The 17192-nt window shown below is 51.8% G+C and overlaps 7 protein-coding genes across 7 annotated transcripts; 3 read left to right on the top strand and 4 right to left on the bottom strand.

Moving 5' to 3' along the window:
- Positions 1-154: 154 nt before the first annotated feature.
- Positions 155-2609, bottom strand: P175DRAFT_0445787 (sterylglucosidase 1; the record flags this gene model as incomplete). The annotated part of the gene is made up of 4 exons (XM_040894303.1): positions 155-808; positions 862-1180; positions 1239-2170; positions 2226-2609. 4 exons carry the CDS (start codon positions 2607-2609, stop codon positions 155-157), a joined length of 2289 nt encoding a protein of 762 aa, XP_040748893.1.
- A 555-nt stretch (positions 2610-3164) lies between these two features.
- Positions 3165-7525, top strand: P175DRAFT_0445741 (SKI complex subunit tetratricopeptide repeat protein SKI3; the record flags this gene model as incomplete). The annotated part of the gene is made up of 3 exons (XM_040894301.1): positions 3165-3280; positions 3344-3544; positions 3598-7525. The coding sequence occupies 3 exons, from the start codon at positions 3165-3167 to the stop codon at positions 7523-7525; spliced, it is 4245 nt and encodes a 1414-aa protein (XP_040748892.1).
- Positions 7526-7656: 131 nt separating this feature from the next.
- Positions 7657-8397, bottom strand: P175DRAFT_0445635 (OB fold domain-containing protein; the record flags this gene model as incomplete). The annotated part of the gene is made up of 1 exon (XM_040894292.1): positions 7657-8397. The coding sequence occupies one exon, from the start codon at positions 8395-8397 to the stop codon at positions 7657-7659; it is 741 nt and encodes a 246-aa protein (XP_040748891.1).
- A 226-nt stretch (positions 8398-8623) lies between these two features.
- P175DRAFT_0512227 (COG1/VPS51 family protein) lies at positions 8624-9502 on the top strand (the record flags this gene model as incomplete). Its single annotated transcript, XM_040898648.1, has 1 exon — positions 8624-9502. One exon carries the CDS (start codon positions 8624-8626, stop codon positions 9500-9502), a length of 879 nt encoding a protein of 292 aa, XP_040748890.1.
- A 310-nt stretch (positions 9503-9812) lies between these two features.
- On the bottom strand, positions 9813-10480 carry P175DRAFT_0504790 (uncharacterized protein). The gene has a single exon (XM_040897954.1). It carries the CDS (start codon positions 10434-10436, stop codon positions 9831-9833), a length of 606 nt encoding a protein of 201 aa, XP_040748889.1. The 5' UTR covers positions 10437-10480; the 3' UTR covers positions 9813-9830.
- A 160-nt stretch (positions 10481-10640) lies between these two features.
- Positions 10641-12244, top strand: P175DRAFT_0466539 (uncharacterized protein). Its single transcript, XM_040894915.1, has 2 exons — positions 10641-10914; positions 10980-12244. The coding sequence occupies exons 1-2, from the start codon at positions 10700-10702 to the stop codon at positions 12097-12099; spliced, it is 1335 nt and encodes a 444-aa protein (XP_040748888.1). The 5' UTR covers positions 10641-10699; the 3' UTR covers positions 12100-12244.
- A 61-nt stretch (positions 12245-12305) lies between these two features.
- Positions 12306-16441, bottom strand: P175DRAFT_0512225 (uncharacterized protein; the record flags this gene model as incomplete). Its single annotated transcript, XM_040898647.1, has 5 exons — positions 12306-12584; positions 12640-13218; positions 14688-14862; positions 14928-15205; positions 15284-16441. 5 exons carry the CDS (start codon positions 16439-16441, stop codon positions 12306-12308), a joined length of 2469 nt encoding a protein of 822 aa, XP_040748887.1.
- Positions 16442-17192: the final 751 nt, after the last annotated feature.

The following is a 17192-nucleotide window of genomic DNA, read 5'->3' as shown; positions in this document are numbered from 1 at the left end:
AATAAATTGAATTAGGTCTGCAAATGAGATTCGCTATGGACATCATCATCATCATCATCATTGTACCGAGGTTTTATCACGATCAGAGGTTGAGACACTACCATATAAAGAGAAGCTGAAAATCTACCCTAGAAATCCCCCCCCCCTCCTTCTTCTACATAACACTACATCCGCCACTTTGACACTGCTCCAGATAGCTCAGATCCTCCCCTGATACACCGATCGGGTCTCCTGGCTTGCGCTTGACCCCTTGGATCTTGATGTTCTGGTTGCCCCCAGAATGCCACCATTGCAGCCGCTGCAGTTTGACGGAGTTGATCTCTACAAAGTCAATCGACCACTCACCCGAGCTGACCACTACCTCGGTATGCGTTTCCGGGAAATGGAAGTCAGGCAGGTAAATTTCTGTCGGGACGTCCTGTCCTTCCGCCATCGGATTCCCCACAAGCGACATGGTAAATGTACAGTTCCGCAAATCAAACACAAAGTTGGAGATTTCTCCGTTGGTCACGATAGGGCTGGGGCGAACATAAGCCTCCGCAGCTCGGAACCCTGCTTTGCCTTCATCGAATTGGGAGACCTCTGAGGATATCGAAGGGGATTTAATCGCATCCTTCAGGTTTCGTGGACTAATCTGCTTATGGGCGACGTAGCTTTGACTAGACGAGTAAGAAGGCGATTGGGAGTCGGACTGCGATCGAGATTCCTGTTCCAGTGCGAAAAGCTTGCCCCCAGGGAGCTCAAGGTCATCAGTTGAATAGATCGACAGATCTTCTCCATTCCAGTGATCCCCCCATTCGTGGTCATTCTAGCGAGGGTTAGCGAGGATTCTTAACCAAGCTACAAAGCTCACTGACTGACCCTTGCCGTGTAAATCCACAGGGTAAACCCATTGCCACCACTACCTTCCAAGGCAAATTGATTGGCATCCATGGCGCTGGTTTGACTACTGTAGTCACCCGTTTTGTAGGCATGTTTGTCATCCATATCATATGGAATCCCGATTTCGGTGAAAATCAAGGGGTGGTTCCCCATGTACCGCAAACTTTCCTCCCGTAGGAATTTAAGCTGATCCCGCAAGCAATTTCTAATAGCGGTTTCTCCTATTTTAACTGCAAATGCTGGAGTAAGATACTTGCCGCGGAGAACACCAATTACATCCACATTGTATAGGCGGTTCCTGGAATGGTTAAGAAACATCATCCAGGAAGCTCCGATGGGAAGGGGCCTGAGCTTACCAGTGCTTTGACATGAGCGTAAGGCCATCATAGAAATGAACAGCATGGACCATGTTTGGATCATCATCAATGGATCCCTTCAGGTCGGGCGGGATTTCCATGACCGGCGGCTGGCACAACATGATGGAGCCAGGCCACACACTCCTGATCGCCGCGCTATACGCTCTCCAGTGCTCCAAAAAATACGTATTGGTAAACTTGTCGTAGTCCAGCGGTTCGCCAGTTCGCGGTTTCTTGGAAAAATAATCTTTCTGGAGCAGTTGATCTGACGAGGGGTCCCAAACCCCATGCTGAGCCCAGATACACTCTCCCAGTTTCCAGCCAGGATCTCTCTTCCAACCATACTTTGTATCATCATAGGTAGCTGGCAGCCAAGCAGATTCCCCTTCGGGATCTATCAATTCGCGACCAGTTTGATAAGGACCGAATCCTCCAAATCCCCAGGTTGGCACTTCGCATGCCCGCCCGGAACCAGTAAGCATCGCTTGAAAAGCAGTAGGCGATGTTCCTAGCTGCAGCTGCTGGTCCGGGGGGACGATAGAGATATCTTGGATTCCAATAAGTCCTCGGTGGGGTTCGTTAATACTCTCCCACCCAATAATCACCTTGCTCTCGAGGTCCCCGGCATCGTGAATATTTTGCGCAAAATATTTACATGCTGCAATGTAGTGGTCCTGAAGGTAGTCCTGGATATTCACGCCGTCTATAATGGCCTTTGGCGCAAAGTCCCGCCCTCCCCAGAATAGCGTGAAGATTGTTTGGCAAACTAGCCTCGTGTAATTGGTACTCCATATCATCTTCGGAAACTCCGCCGGATTGTCCCACGTGTTTTGAACCAGCGCAGCCTGGGTTTTCTTGAAACCCTTCGGGTTCAGGCCAGCGGCGTAGAGTGTCCAGCCTGGAGCCCCCGAGCCCCCGGATAATCTTGACCACTATGGAGACTCAGTTGATATACTAGAATCAAAATGAGACACTATGGCAACCTACCAAATCCTGATGCGGGTCCAAGAATATGTAGAACTGGTAGTGCTTCGCAATTCGCAAGACTTCAATCGTAAACGAGATCCACTCGTCGTCATATTTCCCAGGACCTTCATGCTCAATCGCTTCCCAAGTAAATAAATACCTTATAGTATTGAAGCCCCATTTACGTATCCTTGAAAAGTGTGTATGTGCATCATCAAGTGAGAACGGTCGCCCAACAAACGAGACATTGTCGGTGTCGAAGAATCCATCCGAAACGTAGGAAGGGATATCGGGAGTCTTGGGGTATTTGGCATCGCCAGCAACGTTAATTCCCCTTAAAGTAATTTCTCGATTCTGCGGGTCCTTGAACGTTCTGCCATCGATTCGAAGTCGAAGAGAACTCATTCTGAGCTGTGTCAAAGCAACAAGGCCAGCTTGACGCCCGGTGGATATCTGCTGCGGATGTGGATGTGGACAGGCGAACCAAAAAGGCCTATAAAGACGATCCAATATTAAAAACCTCTCACAAAAACAAAAAGACGAGCAGATAGGAGGTAGATAGGAGGATTCATCACAAGGCAGTGACTGCCAACTAAGTGAACCCCTAACTCACCCCCTCCTGTACTCAGTTCACGCTCGACCAAGACGAACAGATAGGAGTTGGCAATGAATACCAGCTATGACACTCACCGATTGGAGAATAAACCACACCGCCGGTTGATTCGCGGTCAAATTACAGGAGGAATAAAGAAGCAAAGAAGGAAGCAGTCAGCGAGCCCTCTTTATTGCGGAACTGATAAGCAGCCACGATCGAATCGGCCTCTGACGTACCACCGCCCGCGCCCACCTTAGGCTTCTCCACAACCGAGCCTTTTCTCAACCCAAGATCTCCAACCTGCCGTGTCATCAAACTCCCCGAACTTGCGTCCCAAAGCAGGGCTCTGAAGCGAATGCTTTAGCATGTCCGGTAAGGCGGCTCTTAAGGAAGTGCGGGCTGCGCTCGACTCGAAAAATTTCGAGCTTGCAGCCGAAAAAGCTAAGGCTTTGGTTCAGCAACAGCCCAAAAATTACCATGCGTAAGTGGTGACAAGCTAGCTACCTAGACGTTACATCTCTTGTTAATAGCCACGTGGGATTAGAAATGTCTTCCTTGGTCTCGCGCAAGATAAGCTACACAACAGTAAGGAGGCCGAGAAGGCCTACCTCGCGGCCACTCGGATAAATAGCGATGAGAAGACGGCATGGCAGGGTCTAATCAGTCTCTACGAGAAGCAAGGAAACCAGAAGCTCGAACAGTATCGTGAAGCTGCTCTGCATCTCGGTCAGGTGTTTGCTGATCTGTACGTCGATAAAATGAGCTGTGACATGAATGAGAATACTAATTGGATACTAGAGAAGATAAACATCGTTGCCAGGATGTCGTCGATAAGTACGTTGGCTTCACAAAGAAAAATGGGACCCGTTTGCAATATAAGAAAGCCCTTGAGCTCCACTTACCGACGAGCCCTCTGTACGACTTCCTGGAGGGACGTGTCCCCAAACCAGCTCAAACCTATCTGCGCCTCGTAGAAATGACGGAATCTGAGGAAAGGGAATTCATCAACCGGGAGATTGGAGAACGAAGAACTCGTCTTGGCGCACGAATTGATCAGGTCACCTTGGAAGTAAAAAGAGAAGCCTATAAGCGAAGCGAGCTGGAGCCACTCTACCGAGGAATTGTGGACTGGTCTCATGACGACCAAGTTCGCCGGACATATGAAGAGAAACTGCTACAGCGCGCTTACGATACTCTCACTGTACTGCCTACAAATGAGAAAGACTCTAAAAGGACAGAGGTATTACAAGCCGCTCGTGATATGGTAATTATCAAGCACCCGTTCGAGCTAGCATGGAAAATTGTCTTGGAATGGCAGGATATCAATGTCTTCTCCGACTGGGACCACTCCTTTCTGGAGGACTTCATTGAGTTCTTCCCGGAAGATGGGCTCACAAAGATCCTTCGAGGATTCTTAGCTAGTGACCTCTCTCCTTTCCCCAAAGAGACAAAAAAGCCAAATGGGCAAGATGCTGAAAGCGTTAGCGAGGAAAACAACGAGCTGGCTATCCATGACCGTCTAATCCTAATGGTGGAAGGGCTCGAAATTTCCTCCTCCTCAGTTGTTGCGCATCGGATTATGAGCGAGCTGTATCTCTCCCTCGACGAATATGAGAGCGTTGTTGATGTTTGCAGGAGAGGGCTCCAGAATGTGCAGGATCTCGTCAGAAAGACAGGGTTAACAATGCAAAATACCACCGATGCTATGAACATAGCTCTTGCAAACTCGCTCATCTACTATCAATCTCCCAGGAATCACCCTGAAGCGCAGAAAATTTTCCAGGATATCTTGAAGAGGCATCCTTCCTCCACCAGCTGTCTTCTTGGAATTGGTCTCATCCTCAAAGTGGACGAAGATTACCCCGAAGCCGTCAATTTCCTGGAGCGTGCCTTAGACCGAGATCCGTCCAACATCAAGGTTCGCGCTGAGTTGTCATGGTGCAAAGCACTCAATGGAGACCTTGCCTCTGGGCTCTCTGGGCTGCAAGATGTGCTCGGTCACATACAGAGTACAGATTTAGATAATCGTGAGCTCAAAGGAGAGATTTTTTATCGCATCGGATACTGCCAATGGGAAATAGATCCGTCATCTTCTGCTCGCAAGGATCGAAAGGGTGCGTACGCCAATTTCCTCGCTTCAGTTCAATCCAACATCAACTATGCCCCGGCGTATACTAGTCTGGGTGTTTACTACGCCGATTATAAGAAGGATAAGACACGTGCCCGGAGATGCTTCCACAAGGCGTTCGAATTGTCAGCTTTGGAAATCGTAGCCGCCGAAAGGCTGGCGAGAACCTTCGCGGATCAGAAGGAGTGGGACCTCGTTGAAGCCGTCTCCCAGCGTGTTGTCGACTCTGGCAAGGCCAAACCTGCCCCAGGTTCGAAACGAAAGGGATACAGTTGGCCCTACGCAGCCTTGGGCACTGTTCAAGTTAACAAACAACTGTATGCCAAAAGTGTTGTCTCCTTCCAGGCAGCCCTCCGGATTTCTCCCGGAGATTACCATTCATGGGTCGGCCTAGGCGAGAGTTACCATAACTCTGGAAGATATATAGCTTCCACGAAAGCTTTCGAACACGCAGAAGAATTGGAGCACACCCTTTTGCAGTCGGATAGAGAGCAAATCTGGTTTGCCCGATACATGCTGGCCAATGTCAAACGAGAATTGGGTGAATATGATGACGCGATTACAAGATATGAAGAGGTGTTGAAATTCCGTCGGAATGAGTTTGGTATTACTATTGCATTGCTCCAGACAATTATAGAAGGCTCTTGGAAGAGTCTTGAATCCGGTCTTTTCAATGACTGTGCCGAGCTTGCACGGAGAGCTATTCTGGTGGCCAAGTCGCTCGCAACCGAGCGAGTTGATATTTTCAACCTTTGGAAGGGCGTGGGTGATGCATGTACAATGTTTTCCTTTGTCAAATCAAAGGCAAACAAATTGCCTATTGATGAAGTACAAGCCTTGCTCGCCACTCAGCTTGAGCCCACGGCCTTCGATATTCTTGCAGATGTCGATGAAGTACGGCAGGATTCACTAGCGGAGCTAAAGCACGACGGGGACAGCTCTACCCTTGCAACCAAGTGCATATACGCCGCGATTCTTGCATACAAGCGAGCTATTCAAGTTTCGCTCCAGGACCCTCACGCCCAAGCAGTTTCCTGGTATAATCTCGGGTGGGCAGAATACCGAGCCTATAGAACTACGCGAACGACCTCAGACAAGGGAGGAAAGAAACAGTCACGCAACTTCTTGAAGGCGGCAATGCGCTGTTTCAAACGAGCAATTGAGCTGGAGGCTGGAAATTCGGAGTTCTGGAATGCACTCGGAGTAGTCACCACCCGTATGAGTCCAAGGGTTGCGCAGCACGCCTTCGTGCGAAGTCTCCATTTGAATGACAGGAGTGCGCAGGTGTGGACTAATCTAGGAGCGCTCTATCTTATCCACAATGATGTCCAGCTTTCCAACGAAGCGTTCACACGAGCGCAGTCAACTGATCCAGACTACTCACAAGCATGGGTTGGCCAGGGCTTCCTCGCCCTCATGTTTGGGGACCCACGGGAGGCTAGAGGATTGTTCGAACATGCCTTTGATATTTCCAGATCATCGTCGAGGCTACCGAAGCAGCAATATACAGTCACTTTATTCGACCATCTCCTAGCCGATCCTTCTACCTCGAATGAGGTGTCGCAACTCATTCGGCCCTTCTTCGCCCTACACCAACTTACTAGTCAGGAACCATCAGATCTACCCTTTGTTCATCTCTCCTCTCTTCTCGGGGAAAGAATCGGGGAATTTTCTGACGCGGAATCCAGCTTACGCAGCCTTTGTTCCCATGTAGAAGCGGAATATGAGGTGTCCGAATCGGCTTCATCCCTTTCCAAATTCGCACAGGCAAATGCCGATATTGGTCGAGTTCTGCTCGCGCGTCAGGAATTCGAGGAAGCGGCAGAAAAAGCGGAAACTGCGCTCATGCTGTCTGGAGAGGAGGATGCAGAGAAGTTTGACCCTGAGGCTTACAAGAATCTGCGCTTGTCAGCGCATTTGACAGCCGGTCTGGCGCATTATTATATGAGGTCCATGGATAATGCCATTGACATGTTCCGCGATGCTCTTCAGGAGGCAGACAACGCGCCGGAAGTCGTCTGTCTTCTCGCGCAAGTACTGTGGGCCAAAGGCGGAGAAGAGGAAAGGGCTGTCGCTCGCCAGCAGTTGTTTGAATGCGTTGAGAATTACCCAGAGCATGTCGGAGCAGTCACTCTCTTGGGTGCGATTGCGCTCCTCGACGCCGACAAGGATGTCATAGACGCTGTTGAATCTGACCTTCAGAATATGATCACAAGAGACGACATTGAAATCCATGAACGAACCAAGCTCGTCAAGCTCTTAACGAAAATCTCGACTTCAGGTCTTATGGGCGAGTCGGGGATTCCGGAGGAGACGAGACGTGTCGGCGAGGCTGCTGCGGCGGTGATGAGAGCGCCTTACGAACCCCAGGGTTGGATGGAGCTATCTTCAGCGACGCAAGAATCATACCCCGCGGAAATGGGTGTCAAACGAGCCTTGCGCAGTATTCCTCCCCGGAGCAATTTGGACGCGGTCGATCTATCGGCGGCATATGCGGAGACCGGAAAGGCCGGTGATGCGCTGAGGGCTATCATGGTCGCGCCATGGATGCAGAGGGGGTGGCAGGAATTAAACCAGGTGGTGTCTTCAGCCACATAAGTAAAGCTAGTTTAGAATCACATAGCTTGTATAGCTTGTATAGACTACCCCCAAATAATGTTTGTTAGAAACAGTTATAGTAGCCAAAGGCATACCTTGTTTGCGTAATTGTTCCTTGATTCCCAGTTTCCTCAACCTGCAAGACGATCACCGCCAGGACCAGGGACTTTCTCCAGAAGTCTTGCCTTTCTACCAAGCCTCCAGGCTTGATCCATCGAATCTATTTTCCCCCCAAGGATCGTCACATTCTCGGGTGTCAGTAAGATCATGCCACGAGCCGCCGTCACATTTCGCAAGAGCAACTTTGCACCGATGGGAAGCTTGTTGACAGCAATCCCATTAACTCGCTGCATCTCAATAGCTACAGCTCTCGTTCCAGCGGCATCTTGGATAATCAGCCTATGGGGCCCGTGGCTGTCACTTGCACCTGCACCAGCAGCGGGGGCGCTGTCCTGGTTCTCCTCGCCTACAGTAACAGTGCGCACAATTTGTCGGCCCCGGATCGCTTCTCCCCGTTCAACGCGTTCGATTTCCTCAACCTGGTTCCAGAGACTCGTGCCGATATCCTCGATGTCCAGCACCTGCACGGGAATCGGACCGCGAATGCATCGTTCTTGGACGTGGGGATCGTACGCGTCAGTGGGTAAGACGGTGGAGTCGTTTCTTGCCACGAGAGATTGGCGGAAATCCGAATTAAGAATCCGGAACAGAGCGGTTTGTGTCAGAGCGGAGATGGGGATGTTGCGTTGCGAAGTGCTGGAGAAGGAGGAGGAGGAGGAGGAGGAGAGAAAATTGTGTAGCCAGGTCGGGGAAACAGGGAGTGACTTGCTGCTCAGTAGGTGGGCTGCGATGTGATCCTGCTGGTTAGACATTGAAATGGGAAGAAGTAGAGGGCTGTAGAAATTGGTCTGGAAAATGAGTCGTTGGACGAAGCGAAGAATTGAAGCTGGGGAACAGAGCGGAGCGGAGCGGAGTTGCTTTTCTCTCTCCTTAAAAACGTCTTCCTGTCCCCGTCCTTGTCGCTTGAGCATCCTGTGAATATAATTCCCCCCCTTTCCTTTCTCTGCAGCGTTCAATTTTCTCTCTTCTGGAATTAAAATGTCAACTATCTCTTCGCCGCGTCCCTCGATCGCCTCATCGCGAGGAGGCCCCTCCCCGACTCCTGCGTCCTCACGTCGTCCGTCCGTCGACACCTTGAATACCAATATCGGCGGCAGCCTCAGCGCAGCCTCTACCCCGTCGACAGCTCGAGCGGTCTCTCCTTCACTTCACCCGCGCCGCAATCGGACAGCTCTTCGTGACTACTACAATCTAAAGCCATCTGCAGCCGATCCAACTGGCAATGCGCGCTCCCGTAGTTTACCGCGACACCCCGACGCCGGTGAGATCGCCAGTCCGTCCGTGGTGACGACAGGGACCGAACTGGACAACCCGGACTTCGACCCCCAGCACTACGTCAATCACCTATTGGCTACATCTTCCCTGTCCATGATTCTGAAGGCGGAAAACACTCTTGTGGGCGATATCCGCACGCTTGACGGCGAGCGCAAGGCTCTAGTGTACGATAACTACTCTAAGTTGATCCGGGCGGTCGAGACAATTGGCAAGATGCGACAGAGCATGGATGAGCGTGGAGCTCCGTTGACCATGACGAAGACGTTGGGGCCTGCCATTGCCTTCGTGGCGGAGACTGCTGGCGGTCTGATCCAGGAGGGCGAGGAGCTCCGGCAACGAATGAGAGACGCGAAAGCGATGGCTGAAGCTCAGAGCAGGAAGGCAGAAAAGGACACGGTCAGATGGGTTATTGCGGCACCTGACCGACTAGAGAGGCTCGTTGCAGAGGGGAAGAAGGAGGAAGCCGAGAAGGATTGGGAGGAGGTGCGCAACCTGCTTGAGAAGTGGCCGGGGGTCAAGGGTGTCGTTGAAGTCCGTGAAGCCTGCGAAAAAGTTATGGAAAGGGAGACGGAAGCCGCTTGAAATGGGTTCATTTGCTTGTACCGAGCACTCACTCATCCTAGAGATCACCCGGGAGGATGTCAACCATTCTCTTCTGGAACCCACCTATGCGGGCCCGACACGACAAGAAACTGTCTGTACGGTGGCCAGTAATAGAAGAAGGCCTATGGCGGTATGGAAGCCCTAGGTTCGCCGCTGCATCTATCCAAGGCGTCCTCTAAATGCCCCCAGGACATTCAAGACCTACGATACCCAAGCTTACGTGATATGATGATGCATATAGAATAGACAAGAATGGCGATCAAGTCACTACTTGATACCATCCTCGTAGCGTCATTAAAACACATTATTAGAGTGTACTTTGCCAGCGAAAAAAAAAAAACATCGGCGCTCGAGAACATACTAGCCTGCAACGCATCAGACTTGGAAAAAAATCGGCTTCTGTCCCGGTGTTACCAGGTCCAGCTCCCTCAGCCTCGTGAGCACCCGCTTTACGTCCTCCACATCCTCGTAATCGCGCGTATAACCCGCAATCAAGCGAGTGCGGTCTTGCCCATTCGTCCGCAGCAACCTTTGCCCCGAAGCCCAGCTCTCCCCGCATGGTAGCAGCCGCGATAATGCCCCAGTAGTAGTCCACCCGGCCTGGACGGATAAAGAATATCGACTTCCCCGTAACCACCGCCGTAGCTCCAGAGTGGTCGCGATGAAGGGTTAGCTGTGCTGTTTCGTTCGCGAACTGGCGTAACCCGCTCGTCCCCTGAGCCAGGAGGGAAGGCACGTCGTCCTCTATCTTGGGGCTGGATGGGTTGGTGATGGAGATCCACTGGCCGATGGCATCGACTTTTGTAGAAGAGGGGGGGACCCGGGCGAGAAAGTCACGACTGGATTCATCTCTCGCGGGTCGATTTGGAGGAAGAGCTCGTGGAGGGTGGATTTCCATGGGGGTATATGACATCTTTGGCTTGTCTTGGGCTTTCTGTCGCTGCTGGTTGTAGACAGGAGTTGGGTGAGGTTGAGGTGAAATATATATATATAGTAATAGTTAGGTATGTATGTATACATATAGTTCCCATTGTGCCGCCAAGACCACCCGCAAGATCATAGTAAAAATTGCAATATTTTGCACAATCACAACTTCATCTAACTTCATCTAACAGGGTTACTCTGTGCAACTGCAATTTATTAAAAAAGAAGTCATTTGATAAAATCAATTCTGCTATGGCATCGCCCCAGCATCCCTCATCCACAACCACCATCTTCCTCGACCAACCACCCAGCTGTCTGCAATTCTGTCCAGAATCCCCAGACCACCTCGTCATAGGCACATACCTGCTATCCGAAACCAAAGGCGAAGAAGATGAATCCACGTCCATCCAGCAAACCAAAACCGGCAGTCTGCAACTGTGGCACCTGCACCCTGACACCAGCGCTCTGTACGTTGTTCACTCACGTCCGGGTGGTTAAAACTGATTTGGCCCTGACGACTGACTGCACGCAGAACCCAAATCCAAAGACTTGCCCTGCCCTACGCGGTCTTTGATCTCCAGTTCCACCCCAGAAACCCTAGGCTCCTGGGGATCGCCAGCAGCGCTGCCTCCGTCGCGCTCTTCGCGGTCTCCGCGGGGGGGATCTCCCTGCTCTGGACCCGTTCCGTGCACGAGGATCCCTCGATCCCGGCGCTGTTCCTCGCGTGGACGCCGGAGAACTGGCTTCCAGACGAGGGGGCCGACGGATTCGCAGTTACTTTCTCGGACGGGCGCACGAGTGTGTTTGGAGCAAGGTCATTGCGTGCTCTTACTGGCACCAGCACCGCTACTACTACTACTACTACTACTACTACTACCAGCACCGATGAGAAGGAAGAAGAGGAAGACGGGATCACCGAACTAAGCTCATTCAACGCAAAGCAACCGATAGAAATCTGGGTTGTTGCACTGGCTGCGATGGCATCCACAGCCACATCTCCATCTATCACCCCCTACCTATTCACCGGAGACGACTTTGGATCTCTACACAGCAGACGCTACCAAGAACCCCGCCCGCAAAGCAGCGGACCCGACCGTCACCGCCACGCTCGTCTCCCCCCCCCGCCGCCTCTTCCTCTTCTTCTTCTTCTTGCAGAGTCAGACGACCGAGCCCGCCACCATACCGCGGGCGTCACCGCCATCCTTCCCCTGCCGCTTCCGCTGACGCTAACCGACGGCGCCCCCTGTCTACTCACCGGGAGCTACGACGAGTATCTCCGCGTGTACCGTGCGACGCGGACGGGGGAGGTGCTCGCGGAGACGTGCCTGGGCGGCGGGGTGTGGCGATTGCAGTTACTGCGGACGGCCCACGATGTCCCGGCGGGGAAATGGACGTTTGTGGTTCTTGCGAGCTGTATGCATGCGGGCACGAGGGTGGTTAGAGTGAGTTTAGCCTGGGATGGTGGGAGTGGTAGTCGTGGGGAGATTGAGGTGCTGGGTGAGTTTACGGAGCATGAGAGTATGAATTATGCGTCGGATGTGTGGAAGCCACGCGGGGGCCATGATTTGGACGATGCGCAGGCGGAGCTGTGTGTTGTGGTGTCGAGCAGTTTCTACGATCGGAGGGTTTGTGTTTGGAGAGTGAATGTTTAGCTACCGCACCTACTAAGAGGCAGGAAGAAATTGTTCGTTCGTTAATTAGTATTGGAAAAGTGGCGCTCTAAAAAAAAAAAAAAAAAAATATGACGATGATGATGATGATGATGATGATGATGATGATGATGATGCAAATGAACCCAACCAGGAACCGAGAATAAAATGGATATTAGATTGATTCTCCCCAGAGATGTATGTATATCTTAAACAATGGTCTCCAGTTCGCGGGCGTACCCGATTGCATTCTCGATGATGGTCCCGCTGGCCACCAGGATATCCTTCTCGGAGCGTGCGGCGGCCTCGGGCTCGACGGGGAAGAATATCCGGCCGTCTTGGAGAAGCCATCCGCGCTGGTGGGCGAACTCGATGACGGCGCCTTCCGACTCGAGGAAGAGGAGGTTCTTGGCATTGGAAATGGGGAGTGACGGGTAGGCTTTCTCGGAGCAGTCTGCAATCTCGCTGCGAATGGTTCCAACAAGGACCTAGAGAAGAGTTAGAATTAGGTAGTCCCTTCTCTGCCAGACAGCGCAAGCTTACATTCGAAAACAGGGCAAAATCCTCCGAGGGCACTCGCTCGGAATTCGTCTCCCTCCACACTTTATCATAACTGCCCTCCATCAGGTTCCTCTCCAGGTCCACGGGATATTTGATGAATGGATCGTCCTCCACCGACGTGCCGTTCAAGCTGGCCTCCTCCACGAGCCCCTCCAAGACCGTGTGGAAGCTGGTACTGTCGCCCATGCTGAGCAGCAGCAATAGATACAGCCCGGTGATTTTGCTGCGCTGGCTGGTCTTGGAGTCGATCGTCTGGGCGCGGGCGCTGTCTTTTTCGAGATCGTAAAAGGGCTGTAGCTGCTGGTAGTATCTCGTGAAAGACGGGGCGTCGGTCTGTCGGATTGCGGCCAGGGCTCCCAGCTCCAGGACTTCGCGGGCGACCACAACTACCTCGGGAGCTGTGGAGGGTGTGGGAATCAACGCATTCTGTAGCAGGAGAGAGCGCTTAGCCCGGCTGAGCAGGTCGTTCACGGCATCGAATTGTTTGCGGTTGACGGCGTTCTGGAGCTCCGAGACGAGCGGTCGTAGTTCGGTAGCCATTTTGTGATGGAAAGGATGTATCTGGGGATTCTCAAGGAGAGATGCGGGATTGAAGAAGGAAATGGAGACAACCAGGAAATGGGGATCTGACGTTGTGAGCTTGAGGTCCTTAATGCACTATTCCGACTTGGGAAATACTCTACTCTATTATGTAAGACAGCACAATCTTTATCTTTTATAGGAAGTATTTTATGGAATAGACTACAATTCAATCTTCAATGCTTTACATGATTGGGAGACCTGCGTGGTTCACCAGAGTCCCTAGGAATGGCGATCGAGTTTTATCATTTCATTTGTGAAGTTGTCAAATGTGATGCTCCATCGTTCTGTCGTGATCCAGACGCCTGAGTGAGTCAAACTGCTGCAAGAAGACTGATTAGCTTCGTATAACTGACTTGTGGTGGCCGGATGACCTGGGAATTACGTTAAGATGAGGACTTAACCAGCTTACAGTAGTGCTGACAGACGCGTCCCTTCACTGTCCTCCGAAATAGTGTAACACACAGCATGTATTAGACTGCGCATATCACAGTCACGACGGCTATATAAGGCGGGATTCGCGCAGACCAGACACCAGCTGGAGCTCTGATCCGCGAGACCTAAGTTAGGTCCTGGGTTCGACATGTTGCGGAATCGCATGCTCTCCAATCACTGAGTTCTGAATTCCCCCCCACGGATCTTTCATCTTTGCTCTTGATCCGGTGACTCTGACTCTGACTCCTCAAAGCTCTAGACGAGTACTTGGGAGGAATATCAGCTAACTGCTTTTCGAAAGCCAAGATACTGCCAGTGAGCGTTCGTTAGGCTTCTTTGCAATGGAGTCTAGGATGTGGAGGGGGGGGGGGGGGGGGGTTTCTCACTCAAATAGACATATTTCACCTCTGAAGTCCCGGCTTCTCTGTCTGGTCCTGGTCCTGGTGACGGGTCGAGTCGAGTCTTATATGTCTTGGTCTGGCTAAGCTCTGCTCAATGATTGCTTATATTCATAAGCAGGGAAATGTGATGATAGTTTCTTCATCTATCTCGGGATAGTAAGTACTATACTATATAATTCTACTGGTGATATTTCAAATAAGCTTAATCTATCTATATCACTAGCGTAGGAATACTAGCATCTAAATAACTAATGACTATATATTGTCCCTATTCAAGTGATAGGGTTGTATTCACAGTGTAGTCAACATCTGTTGATGTCGCTTCCTGCTGGCTAACACGACCAAAAAGAATTCTACATCTACCGGTATTACTGTATGATTGAACTAGATAGTGTTATGTTTCAAGATTGAATCAAAGTAAATCTACATACCTACATAATCAAATTCGCCAATAACCCCCCCCCCCCTGAATATTCCCACAATTTGCTAGATTACATTCCCACAAGCAGCCGCTCATGCATCTCGCGCGACTTTCACGAGCGTATTGTAGTTCGGAGTGCCTAGTCCCGTGGCTGGGTCCCAACCCGGCGTTGCGTTCCAGCTGGCATAGGGGACAAAGGCACCGGTGTCGCCCAGACAGCCCACGGACCCCCCGTCGACGATATCCGTGAATCCCGTTTGATTCAAGGAATAGAGCCACGGGTTGAGGAAGCCCAGTCTGGGCTGGCCGTCTTGCAGCCGGGCGGCGTTCAATCGGGAGACCACGGCGGCGAAAACGGGTGCCGCGGCACTAGGATCAAGTTAGTCCAATCCCCTCAGCTTGGGAGATAACGAGACAAGGGAATGTGTATGAACCTGGTGCCTCCAATCTTTAGCCGCCTGCCGTGGTCGAGAATCACAAAGTTGCTGGCTTGTGCGGCCACGTCGGGAATCGCTCGCCCTCCACGATTGTAGAGACCTTCCCATTTGCCGCCCAGGCTCTCGAGGTAAGTGTCCACGCTCGCATCCTGGTACGCCGGACGTGGGAATCGGTCTGAGAACCCGCCCCCGGAGAAGCTGATGCCCCGTTCGGGCTTGACTTCGTAGGTGCCGCCGACGGAGGTGACAAAGGGGCACGACGCAGGGAAGATCGGCTGGAACCGCGTGCTGTTCGTGCCATCGTTGCTCATGCAGGATCCGCCGACGCCTGAGTCCCCGCTGCTGAAGATCACCGAAACCCCGCGGGCCCCCAGCTGGGCAAACAGGTTACACGTCGCGTTGGCGTAGGACTCGGGCACGCTCTGCTCGTCTTCGCCGTAGGAGGTGGAGAGGATCGCGGGCAGCTCGGTGTCGGGGAGGCTGAGAAGATAGTGGAGTTGTTCCAGATACGGCTCGTTCGTGGACTCGTCCTCCTCGGCGGTTGCTCCATCTCCTTCGGGGACAAACGGCGCCCGTCCGCCGGTGGTGTAGTACGTCGCGAAGGTGTTGGAGGCCAGGGATATTGCGTACTGGATGTCTAGACTGGCTTCCGTGCTCGCCTTGCTCGAGTTCTGCAAGTTGAGGCCACCGTTGATGGAGACCACGGTAAAGTTGGCGGGGTCTGTTTGGTTGGGGGCGTATGCGTCTAGAAATTGATTCAAGTCTCCAAACCGTGCATACTGGTCCAAGTATCCGGATATGCCAAGCTTGTTGCGAGGGTCGGGCTCTGCAATCGTGTCGAAGAGCCCGTAGAGCTCCCGGAGACAGTCCGGCGTGACTGTCGTGGAACAGTCTGCGGTCAGATCATCGAATGTGGCACCCGTAGGTCTGAAGTCCTGTAGGGCCGATTGAGCCCCCGGGTGTCCAAAACGGGTTGTCGGTTGGATCAGTTGAATGGCCGGGTGGAGATCCTCTGGCACTGAGTATGCAAGGGTCCTGACTGCATGTGCCCCGGTTTGCTGGTGGAAATACCGGTGGAATTGTGTTCTCAGCAACGATTCTGCCTGCGATACCGGGACCTTGAACGTGACCCAGTTGCCGTGAGTGTGAATAGACTGCGGAGGAACGTGCTCGGATTCCAGCCAGGACCGGACTTTCTCCACAGTCCGTTCGGAAGGGCGGAGGGCATCACGAACATCATCACGCTTCATGTGGCGTCCATAACTGTCGTGTCCCGGGGTAGACATATCGATGACCATCTGCTCGAACCGGGCTGCATTCTCCTGATGCAGCGAGATATGAAAGGTCATCAACCTGGACGGGGATGCAGGACTCTCCCTTATCCACCCATCGGGGATCTCTGCCAACTGTTCGACGGTCACATAGTTGGGTTCAGCGGCCACCCCAGGCACTAGATGGGCGGCACTGAACACGACGGTCCCAATGAAAAGAGTGACGAACCTCATCCTCATCACGAATCTCGCGCTGCAGTGAACTCGATATTCGTGTGCTTGAGGCAGATAAATCTCAGCACACGAGGGGAGATCCAGGGGGTTTCCAACAGAGAAAATTCTATTCCAGGCCTTGCCCTGTCCAAGCTCTCATTGACGCCTTGGCGCGAAGCCAATCGATATAGGCTTGGATTGGGTAACCAATGATGAAAGCTATGGAGTACCGGGCAAGTGAGATATCGGGACCAGACGCGTCAATCCAGAGAGTATCCAGTGATAGTATTGGCAACGAGGAATGTAACAAACAGTACCTATCTATGTAGGGTACATTCTTCATCTGAATTCTCCGAGATACAAGGATAACCCAGCATATCTCCCCTAGCACATCAAACTAGAGAGATCTCTGATCGTGAATGGAATTCCCGAAAGCCATCAAGTTCCAGAGTACATGAGATGAGGTTCATTCCATCCTTCTTTGTATCTCCATTTCTATTGAGTCCTTAAGGGGTTTAGCCATCTTTATTGACACCTGGAAAGGGTTAGCAGGATGCAAGGAGGTGCGATTCTGGCCAATCACAGACTGAACCCTCAAGATTCACTGAACAAGACTAACCAGATATGGAAGGATCAACTGGATCCCCTGGTACCTGCCTAATCGGGAAATTATACTTCAGATCCGAAGCAATTTTTCTCTGCTGAGCATCTTCGATTTCTATCTTCGATTTTCTATCTTCGATTTTCTATCTTCGATTTTCTATCTTCAGGACCAGCT

Source organism: Aspergillus ochraceoroseus, assembly GCF_002846915.1.
Source record: "Aspergillus ochraceoroseus IBT 24754 chromosome Unknown P175scaffold_10, whole genome shotgun sequence".
Classification (NCBI taxonomy): Eukaryota; Fungi; Ascomycota; class Eurotiomycetes; order Eurotiales; family Aspergillaceae; genus Aspergillus; species Aspergillus ochraceoroseus.
This window is presented reverse-complemented; position numbering and strand designations above follow the sequence as displayed.

Excerpts from the sequence above, each read along its gene's own strand:
- P175DRAFT_0504790 (XM_040897954.1), bottom strand. The coding sequence starts at position 10,436 with ATGTCATATACCCCCATGGAAATCCACCCTCCACGAGCTCTTCCTCCA.
- P175DRAFT_0466539 (XM_040894915.1), top strand. The coding sequence starts at position 10,700 with ATGGCATCGCCCCAGCATCCCTCATCCACAACCACCATCTTCCTCGAC. Across the intron at positions 10,915-10,979 it reads CACCCTGACACCAGCGCTCT|AACCCAAATCCAAAGACTTG; the intron begins GTACGTTGTTCA and ends GACTGCACGCAG.